The sequence below is a fragment of the Muntiacus reevesi genome, chromosome 3, assembly GCF_963930625.1.
Source record: "Muntiacus reevesi chromosome 3, mMunRee1.1, whole genome shotgun sequence".
Taxonomy (NCBI): domain Eukaryota; kingdom Metazoa; phylum Chordata; class Mammalia; order Artiodactyla; family Cervidae; genus Muntiacus; species Muntiacus reevesi.
In genome coordinates, this window is record NC_089251.1 from 115,348,096 (window position 1) to 115,358,942 (window position 10,847).

Genomic DNA, 10,847 nt, shown 5'->3' on the forward strand with positions numbered 1-10,847 from the left:
TAATATGTCACTTTAGACCTTGGAGAGCGGCCCAGCTAAGGTACAGAGCCAGAGGCACTAGCAGGTCACAGCCTTCTTAGGAGATCACTTATAAGCCCTCACTTCTGTAATGATCAGATGACTTCTCCCCCAGGGCTGACTGGAGAACCAGTAAGAATTTGTAACCATGAGTCCTGGCCTGGCACATATGCAGAAGCTCAGCAGTCATCTTGGCCAGTGGGCGTTTTCTCCCACCACCACTGGCACAAGCCTGGATCTTGTGTTCTGAAGAGAGACCACAGCATTCCACAGAGAGGGGCAACTGTCCAGACCCCCAGCATTCAGTGCAGGGGGGCCAGGGGTGATGGTTCAGAAGTCCTGTTACTGAGCAATTAGTCCAGGTTGGACTAGCTCATTTGGACTTGGGGGCGTGGGGCACTGTGAAGGCAGGCTGTAGGTACAGCTGTTTTATTTTTTGTACGTGTGATCAGCTGTCACTGTCCCTGAGGCTGTCCATTCAGTCTCTCATCTGATGCTGCTTTCTGAGTAGCAGTCTTTTCTGCCTACTCTCTGACACACACAGAAACTGAGACTCCCAGAATCATGTCACCAAAGGCGGAAAGGCAACTGGGTGGCCTTGGCTCTGCTTTATTGACCTCAGAGCACCCTTTGGATGCAGTTAAAAAAACAAACAGACACAATGAGAACGGAACTGGATCCAGGCTGGTGCCACCTGACCCCAGGAGAATTTCTCCAGTCAAGGTGGATTTATACAAAATGCCAGAGGAGAAAAATGAGGCAGTCTGGTGCCGAGTCCAGGAGCAGCCAACTGGCAGAACAGCAGTCAGTGGAAGGAGAGGGCAGGTCATGCCTCTTTCTCGTAAGTACGAGTGCAAACTGCACTGCCATGGGTGAGTGTCTGAAAGAAAGACAGTCAGATTAGGGCAAGGGTGTGGGCATGGAAGGTACTGGGAACACTCCATTCTGATGGGGAGAACCCGCTGCTGCTGTATTAACAATTTTCATTTACTGCCTACCTACTATATGCCAGGTACTTGGCAGATATTTTTATCTTAATGCTTACACCAAGCGTTTTTTTTTCCTTTGGCTGTGCCACGTGGCTTGCAGGATCTTAGTTCCATACCAGGGATTGAACCTGGACCACGGCAGTGAAAGGGCTGAGTCCTAAGCACTGGACTGCCAGGGAATCCACCCAAGTCTTTAAGTTAGGTATCATAATTCCTCTTGCAGAGATTTGGGAAAATGAGCTTTCAGGGAGGAGGCAACTTCAAGACCCCAGAGTGTTTCTCTTTCCCTTGTACCATTCCTTTCCATCCTTAGTGCCTAAGAAGGAGCCTGCACATAGTAGATAAAAAGGTGAATAAAAATGTCCAGAGACTCTTGGGAAAGGACTATCTTAGGCCATCTATTCTCCATTCTTTCCCAAACTTAGGGTGGTGCCAGGGCCAGAGGCCAGAGCCCCCATCATCCTGCCTGGCATCATACAGCCAGGCCCATGGTTTCACCATCGCCTGATTGCCCAGCGAGTATTTAGTCCTGTATATCACATTCCCAGCAGAGCCAGGTACCTCATTCTAAACTGCAGGGACCCCTGCCCTGTGTGAGTACAAGAATGCAGTGAGCAGGTTACACTGACCCAAGAAGGTCTGCAATGAAGATGCTGAGGCGAAAACCTGAGACCCTACAGGATAAGGAGGCAGAGACCACAAGTGGCTGCTGTCTCTACCCTTGGGGGGTGTTCAGTCAAGGCTACATTCTTTGAGTGAGGTCCTTAAACAGACAGATCTGACAGCCTGGTTGTTGCTTTCAACCCAGGCCTCAGTCAGGTACTTGGAATAGGCCGAGCATGGAAAGCAGTGAGAGGAGGTGAGTGAGCCTGGAATGAAGTAGAAAGGACTGTGCTGTCAGGGCCCAACCCATCACCAGCCTGTCCCTGCCCAAAGGGTTAGGAGATGGGAGCCTCTCCTACAGGGCTGGAATCACCTTTGGCCATGCTTTCTACCTCTCCCTGGGCAAGGCAGTGGGGCCATGCAGAGGATGAAACGAAGGCTGTAGAGTGTGCCTACTGTAGTCCTCCCACACCAGCGAGGCTTTGTGCTCTGCAACCACTCTCTCCTTCAGACTTCCCAGCAGTCCTACAAGGTTGCCGTTATTAGAACCCACTTTACAGTTGGATTTGGAGAAGGTGACTTGTCCAAAATCATGTACCCTATAAGCTGAGATTTACGCAGAGGCATGTACAAGCCCAAAGCCACGGTATTACGAGTCCTAATACCACCCAGGCCTGCCTCCACTCTCCATTGGTCACGGGGCATGACCTTGGCTTTGCACAATAGGCTTGGCTGAAGGGACAGTAGAAACCAATTGGGTAAGGCTTCAAAGTTAATCTGTCTTACCAGAATGAGTTTCCCATCAACTATTTCCCGCACAAGTGATGTCTCTTGTCCATTCCACTTTTGCACGTGGACAAGTTTGCCGCCATCCAGCGTCACGATGGACTGTGGAAAGAGGGTAGAGGCCTGAGCTGAGATCTGAGCTAGGACTGAGGGGCAGGAAGAGGTCTGGTCACCGGGGCCACAGAGGACTTAGCCTCTGATCCAAACTATCGATGGTGTGAGAACCAGAGTTCAGCCAGCCCACCTCCAGCCTAGTCCCACAAGCCATCTAGCTCACCACTGCTGCTTGGCTGGAAGGGGGGCCTTCAGCTGCTGGGCAAGAAGGGAGAAGTGGGCAGTACAGTGAAGTCAGACAGTCTGGCTCTGAGAGGTGCCACCAGCCTTCAAGATGGGCACTTATCCCACACCCTGGGTGATGCCCACAGCCCCAGTCCCTCTAAGATACAGGAGGTGGATACCAGCCTAATCCCTGGGAAAGACCGGTGAGGAGGAATAATCCTGAGACTCCCTGATGGTGATCACACATAGTGTCTAAAAGAACCTTGGGGATGCGAGGTATTGGAAAATTAGACTGTCCTGTCCGTATTCCTATGCCCCTTGGTCCATATCATGTGACCTCTCCTCTCCAGCTAAGTAAGCATCAACTGCCAGGTCCTGGGACTGGGTCCCTTGGGGTGTTCCACAGCCCTGGTCAATGTCCACTTTGTCTTCTGGGTGCTGCCAGCCTACATCAGCTGGCTCTCATCTGGCAACTTTTCCCAGGTCTCTCTAGAAATTTGGGGGCTTTGAGGCAGGCTGGGGGACCCTGACTGACCAGCAGATCTAAAGAGGCTGTGTGTATGTGTTTGGGGCTTGAGGGGTGGTAGATGTGCACCCTTACCACCACTTTCCTCCTCATTCCCATACCTCTAGTTTTTGGTTCATTCAGAGCAAGTTACTTTTAGCCAAGGCATCCCAGAGAACTACTATTGGGTTTAATTGGAGTTCTTGCCCTCCAAAAAGATAGGCTAGTTCAAGGAGGTGAAGGTATATGTTAGGGTAAGCACTTCTCTCCAAGGTGGGCTGTGATTTTGGGGTACCATCCCCTCTATGCTGCCAGCTTCCTATGTGATCCTGGGCTGGGCTCCAGCTTCCTCCACAGGGAGGATACTAGACCCTCTCCTGTCCTCAGGGGCAGCTGTGAGGAAGAAGAGATAGGGTCTAGTGGAAAGGTACTGCTAGAGGAACACCATGTCAAGGGCAAAACCCCTTTGTTTTCTCTCTTCCATGCCTGGCTCAGGGGCTGGGAGGCCTGAGGCAAGCTGCCAAGACAAGTCCTGAGACTGGAGGTGGATGCCCTGTCCCTCCCTCGAAGGAGAGGGGTGGAGCCTTGGCAAGAAGATACTACACACACACCAAAGACAGTGCTCCATCCAGAAGATAACTTTTCTTCCTTGTAGGCTGGCAGCACTGGAAATGGTTTCTCAGGGTCACTGACCAAGCCCGGGAGGTGGAGGCTGAAGAAGCATCTGAGTAGGTCTCTACCTCTTGTCCTCAGCTGTCTCCTTGGCTCTTGGTAGCCAGGATCACCTGTTCAGTTGAGGACCCTGACTTCTGGGCATTGTTCCTAAAGTACTTGAGGTCACAGCCATGTCCACATAACTTCCCCTCCATCTATGGAAGGGGAAGGAATGCCAGAGCCGTTGCAGGCCATGTGCAAGGTCACCCAGCTGGAGCTAGTGTAGACTCTGAGGTCAGAATATCCTGGCTCTGTGCAATCCAGTCCCACAGGCAACAGGTAGATGCTTCCCAAGAAGAGAGGGAAGAGAACAAGAGGACAGGACTCACATTTCTTTAACACTTGGGACATCCCAGCACTCCACAGGCCAGCTTCAATCCCCCACAACAGCTCACCCCTCAAGGTGCAGCAATAGGGTGCTGCCCTATTCCCCTTCAGGGCCTTCCATCCCCCATGGCCCCTTCCTCAACTCACCTTGACCTTCCTGTCATCTGCCGTGGTCTCATCGAACTCGACTCCCAGCTTGAAGCTGATCTCTGTGTTCTTGAAGGTGCTTTGTGTTTTTATGGTGACTGTGTCCCCATTCACTTCGATGATTGTGGTAGGCTTGGTCATATTGGCCACCTGCCTGGTAGCAAAACCGACACCTGAGGGCAGAGGGAAGGGTATGAGCATGAGCTGGAGTGAGAGGCCAGGTACGAGGGGCTCAGTGACCAACTCTTAGACCAGAATGTGGGGAAGGGAGAAGAGGCGGGTGAGAACTTTCAAAAGACGTTGCGTGGCTGTTTTGTAATTCAGTTTTTCCCGTTAGCTCTGTGCAGTAAAGAGACATTGCTGATTCCCCGAGACATGAGAAACTTAACGGACAAGCGTGCCTCACAGCAAGTCAGTGGCAGAGCGGAGAGCAAAATAAGCTACCATGAAGTGCCTCCTGTGTGGTGAAAACCACACATGTAAGTCTCACTCAGTCCTTCCAGTCTCCCTGCAGGACTGATGCTAGTATCTCTACAGATGCAAAAACTGAGAGTGAGTTGAAGCCCAGGGTCACAAATCTGGAATTCAAATCCAGAATGTTCGACTGCAGAGCTCACTTTACTGCTCAGCTAAAAAGGCTCTCGTCCAGGGCATCTGAGTAGCTTTCCAAGCACAGGCTGAGGGAGAAAGAAAAGAAATGTGGACTTTGCTTTCTGGAACCTATGGACAAGGATTTTCCACTTCTGAAAGCTTTTGCTCTGAGATGCACTGGTGCTCATCCCCCATAAATGATAACAAAGACATTTTCAAAACCTCTTCATGATCTAGGAGGGAGTGTTGGTCTCAGTGTGCAGTTTTAGGAGACCCGAAGTGGTAGGCAGTCAGACCTCCAGTCCAGGTCTCCTGTGGGGACTCCCCTCGGCCTCAGCAAGGCTTCCCCAATGCTGCAGAGAGCGTGGAACAAAGAGCCCTGCAGGTCGTGGTTTCCCTAGTATCTGGCCTTTTGCCTCCAACTTCCCCTTCCAACGGTCTCTGCTGAGCTGTTCTCCAAGGGCAGAGGCTTTGGTGAGGTGGTGGGTGGAAAGTCCCTGGATGTGCCTGGCTCCATGGCTGGTTTTACTTAATATTTATAAGAGCCCTCAACAGTTGGCTTTATTATCCCCAATTTACAAACAAGGCTTTGAGAGTGAAGTGACTTGTCCAAAGTGAAAGGATCAGTGGTTTATCGAAATTTGAATTTAGGCTCCAAAACTGTTCACTATTCCTCCTGGGCCATCCTGTCTCCCAGCATGCACTTCATCCAGGTCCTGAGGCCGCCAAGTGTGCCTGAGATCACTGACACTAACTAGGCTGGGCCTCTTCGTCCTCTGAGAACTTTTGGTTTAACATAAGAGGGGCTCAGGCACCCTTTGCAGCTGTGCTGCTGCTGGCCCACCCTGCCTGGCCACTGAGGGATTTGGCCTTGCCCCCTGTTATCAGGGGCTTCCCAGGTGGCGCATGGTAAACAATTTGCCTGCTAATGCAGAAGGTGCAAGAGATGCAGGTTCAATCCCCGGGTCAGGAAGATGCCCTGAAAAATGAAATAGCAACCCACCCCAGTATTCTTGCCTGGAAAATCCCAAGAACAGAGGAGTCTGGTGGACTACAGTCCATGGGGTCGCAGAGTCGGACACGACTGATCACGCACCTGTTATCAGAGTGAGTCAGGCTAATCCCACTCCCCAGCACAGAGCAGGACCTTGTCACTGTGCAAGGAGCTGTGTTTATTTAGGACCTACCCAGAGGTGTGGAGTGTTTGAGGAAGGAAGGCACTGTGGAGTCAGGGAGGGACTGAGCTAAGAACAAGTTACAGAATTAGGAGACTCAGGAAGAGATGGATTCTACTTAGAAATGAAGCTGAAGCTGTTTACTGAGAGCTGAGGAGAGTCTTCTTTCCCCTACAGCTTCTCATTTTTTCCATCTGTACAACAAACAGGCTGGGTGGATTCTTAGACCTAACCCAAGTTGGGAGAAAATAAGAGATCCAGGGTGGTAAGGATGGTGCAACTCACTTCAGGGACCTAGGTCTTCAGTTCTAATGTCTGCTGGGAAAGACTTAGGGGGATTGGGGATGTGGAGCTAGCTCTGGGCATCCCATCTTCCCTAACAACTGCCCTGGGCCTCCTACTTCTCCAAAAATTATTGCCTTCCTGGAGTCATTGGTTATAGTGCTTAGCATAGAGGGGCAGTTGAGCACTTTGGCCTCAAAAGTCAACACCTGTGGTCCTTATTTCAGGGGTCAGGAACAGGTGGGAAGTGCCTGGGGTCAAGCACCCACCCCCTCCCTCCTTGGTTAACTGCTATAATCCAGGCGTCCCCTGGGAGGAAGGTGTGGAACCTAGCTCAACCATGAACATTCCAGTTTTCCCCATCCCAGCTTGGGGAACTGGGATAATCTCATAGCTGGAGATTCCAGAGAAGTGATACGACCTTCTCCGTCTAGCTCATATCAGAAGGGGAAGGGCTGAGGTCAATGATGGATTAAGCAGTTCTTACTACTCCCACCCCCAGGGCCTATAGTGGGAACTGCTCTGAGTTGTTAGGATTTAGAAATCTAGGTATTCACATCAGCTCTGCTGTGGAATTGATTTGACAAGTTTCTACTCTTTCTGGATCTTGGCTTCTCCATCTGTTGAACCAAGGTATGGGGACCTCTGGAGTCCTTCTCTGCAAGATTCTTTGAATCTTCATTCTCCTCCATCCTGGCACCACACCCTCCTAGGCCAAAGACCCTCCCTGCCATTACTAGGTCTTGGCTTTGCTCCAGGCCTCTTTGCTGCACCCCCTAACCAGATACTTCCCCAATTAGCAGTTATCCTTGGGCTGCAGCTGGTGATGGGGCTTCTTTCCCTACCCTACCACTAGGCTGGTTGGTGAGAAAGAGGGCAACCTCCAGCAACAATCTACCCTAACTAACCCAACACAGAGGAGCAGGGGTTCTTGCTAACTCTGCAGGCCCATCTTACCTTCTTCTCAAAGCCTGTTCACAGCTGTTCCCCCTTCCATCTTTCTCCTGGGGACAACCTACTTAGGACACTTCCCATCCATTCTATTCCCTTTCACGGTTCAGTTTCCAGTTCCTAAACTGCCCATGCTTCTTTTCTTTTCCTTCCTCCTCACCTTCAATCAGTGCTCCTCTTTTACCCACACCCCTGCCTCCAGATCATAAGCCCTACTTCCTCGAAAGTGCCTCCCTGCCCCCCAACATCAACGGACACAAGCTGCCCCCTGGCGCCTCCTTGCCTGGGAATTTCTCTGACCAAGTTCAGACCCTTAAATAAGTCCCCTCCCAGAATTCCCCGGCGATCCAGTGGTTGGGACTCCGCGCTTCCACTGCAGCGGGGCAACCGTTCATCCTGGATTAGGGAACCAAGATCCCACATGCGCCTCGGGAAGGCAAAAATAAAAAAAGCCCCCTCGCAACAGTTCTCGCATGCCCTAGCCCAGGCTGCCACCTTCTCTGCGTCCCCTGGCTCCCCAACGTTGACCAGGAGGGATGCAGCAGGCATGCAAGATCTAGCCAGGGCTAGAGAACTGCTCCGACCGGGCCCGCGGCCAGCCCCTCCCTAACACAGCATCCATCCCAAGCCCAGCATCCCGAGCCGTCCTCACCGAGTGACTTCATGTAGTCATCGAAATTCTTGCTGTCCACTAACTTCCAGGTACCCACGAAGGCGTCCACCATGGTGAAGCTGGGCTAGGTTGCGAAAGAGACGACAGAGAACGCGCACAAGGACTCTGGGACCAGCAGCTCCCAGCCCGCGCTGCCGCTTTAAAAGGCCCCTGTGTCACGTGACGGGGGCGTGGCCCACACCCCCGCGCCCGAAATAGGAAGCCCCAAGCGGGCCCTTTCTCGCCGGGGGCTGGTCGCCCATCCCCCAATGCTCCGAGGGGCGAAGGGGCAGCCGGTGTCACCCAACTTGCCTACGTCAGCGCGGGTCCCGAGGTCCGAGTCCCTTCCCCGGGCTGGTAAGCCCTGCTCCCTTGCCTGACCTCAAGGCGCTCTTCGGATTCTGAGAAGGAAGCAGTTGGGGGCACGGTGCCGCGAGCTGGGGCGCAGGCCACCGACATCTGTCCCCTGGTCCCTCCCCAAGCTTGGGGTCAGAACAGAGATGAGAGACCAGAGGAGAAAGGAAACTCGCCTTTGGGCATGATGCCCACGCCGGGAAAGCACTGGCCGACTCTTCGCGGCGCAGGCATCATCCCGATCTTCATTTTACAGTTGAGGGGAACCAAGACAGCGTGGGGCTGACAAGTTCGCAGGAAATAAGGAGACGGTGAGTGGGGAGTCCAGATGGCGAGCCTGGTCTAGCTGGTCCCAGACCCCGCGCTCTCCCACGGCTCCCCACTCTGCCCGATGGCGGGAAGAGGCACCGGGGGCAGCGTGTGTCCTCCGCCCGCTCCCGGCAAAAGCGTGACCCTGTCGGTCGCGCCGCGTCTGCCCCACACGTGCTTGCCCCTCCCTGCGGAATGTCTACCGCGCGCCTTTCCGCCCAGCTGTCCAGCTCCCCCCTCCACCCTGCCGGTGCGCCAGGCTTTTCTGACCTCTGCGCACAGCTCTGAGCCTTTGCTCCCGTCGGTCGGCCGTTGCCTCCTCACCCTCCTTCCGAAATTCCGTCCTTCCAGCCGGCTTTTCAAGGCTCAAGGACAGCTCCGTTCTGCCTGACTGCCGCTGGCCCCCAGCTGCCGTCCTTTCTCTGACCTTCCACCGGCAGGCAGCCTTCCACAGGCAGCCTGCACTTTCAGAGACTGGCATTCATCTACCTTATTTGACACTACAGTTTCCAAAGCACTTTTAATAGTAAGATCCACCTTGTGTTGCTGTTTATTGCATGCTGGGGGCTTTAAGTGCATTGTCTTATTGAACTTAAAACCAAGTTCCTGAAGTAGGTGTTATTATTATCCCTTTTACAAAGGAGCAGACTTGAGGTTTAGAGGAACCCTTTCATTTTTTAATCCAACAGCTATTAAAGCACCTACTTTGTGCCAGGCCCTGGGCTAGGCTCTGGAGAAACAACTGGGAACATGACACGTACTTACGAAGGAAAACGCAAAACGGAAGGGAATGGTGCCCAACTGCACTTGAGCCAGCAGAGATCTGCAGGGTGGGGCCCAGGAGCCCTGGGATCCCTCCAGCTCTGCCACACATGTACAGTGTGGCGGGCCACCTCCCTGGACCTCTGCTTCTCTATGTGGAAGTGGAGAACATCTGCCTCTCTCCCCCTAACGTTCTGGGAAGCAGGCCAGGGAGGAAGAGCCCTTTCTCCCCCAAGTTCTTGGTTCTGCTGGACAGGTCCACTTGCCAGAACTGAGCGGGCCTATTTCTGCCAAAGCTGCAGGGACAGGCCTCAGGGCTGGGCACTGAGCCCCAGTGACGTCACTGCCGGAGCAGGTGCAGGAGGAGGAGGGGATCGAGCTGGTTTCTAACCCAAGGTCACAATCTTTAGACACAGGGCCGCCTCCTCTCTCAGACACGGAGTGGCTGGAGAGCCAGGGGCCAGAGCGCTCTCCCTACATGGTCTTTATAAAGCAGTGCTGAGAGCTGGGGCTGGGTGAGCAGCTGCTGGCAGAGAGATCTGGGTTCCAGTTTTGATTCCAGTGGGTGCTGCCTATGTGGATGTGGGCAATTCACTTAAGCCACTCAGAGTCTCAGCTTCCTCTCAAAATGGGGGAAATGACAGTATTTACCACATAGAGGTGTTGGAGGCTCTTAGATACATTTAAAATGCTAAGCAGGGTAGACTGAATCAGTGTTCAATGCTGCTGCTGTTATTATCATTATAGGATAATTATTATTATCTCCATGGTTAGTTCTGGACTCCTGAGACCTGCTCTCAGCTCTGCTCCTGACCTGCCAGGCCACACAAGGCAGATTGCTTTGCTTCTCTGATCCTCAGTTTTCTTATTTATGAGACAGGATTAGAAACTGCTGTAACTGTGAGGAGGGGGCTCTAGAGATCTTCAGAAGTCTTTTGCATCCTCTCGTGGGCCCTGTCTAAGCTGAGCAGCACGGTGCTTTGAGAAACTCTAGACAAACCCCAGACCCGTTATTCTTGCAGCTCTACCCCACCTTTGCCCGCCCCACACCTCACATGCTCAGACCTGGCTCACTGGAATTGACTCCCAAGCCAGACCCTGTCTCCTTCCCACATGACTTTTATCCTCCCTTCTAGGTATATGCGGCCTTCTCCTTATCCCTCTCATTACCTGCATCCTCCCCACCCTCTTGTGCTCACTACACTGGGGGAAAGCGGGACAAGGGGAGGGAATGTGTGAGCCCTGTCCCTTTTCCTGTCCCCCCGTTTTGTTGCCCTTGGTAAATCCAGATGTGGGTTTAACATCTAGCAGGCAGCAGGGACCAGTCCCTGCCAAGAGCAGCATCACCCCAGCCCTCGCCCTATAGTGATGTCACTGTTCTGTTTCCACAGCAACCACAGGCT

General features: G+C 52.9%; 1 protein-coding gene across 2 annotated transcripts; it reads right to left on the reverse strand.

Annotated features, from left to right (window-relative positions):
• Positions 1 to 611: 611 nt before the first annotated feature.
• On the reverse strand, positions 612 to 9,019 carry FABP3 (fatty acid binding protein 3). 2 transcript variants are annotated; one of them, XM_065930271.1, is made up of 6 exons: positions 8,953 to 9,019; positions 8,332 to 8,420; positions 8,020 to 8,104; positions 4,369 to 4,541; positions 2,397 to 2,498; positions 612 to 898 (listed from the first exon to the last, which is right to left on the reverse strand). In XM_065930271.1, exons 3-6 carry the CDS (start codon positions 8,090 to 8,092, stop codon positions 845 to 847), a joined length of 402 nt encoding a protein of 133 aa, XP_065786343.1. In that variant the 5' UTR covers positions 8,093 to 8,104; positions 8,332 to 8,420; positions 8,953 to 9,019; the 3' UTR covers positions 612 to 844. The 2 variants fall into 2 exon arrangements, with proteins under 2 accessions (XP_065786343.1, XP_065786342.1); XM_065930270.1 differs by lacking the exons at positions 8,332 to 8,420; positions 8,953 to 9,019 and having other exon boundaries at positions 8,020 to 8,243.
• Positions 9,020 to 10,847: the final 1,828 nt, after the last annotated feature.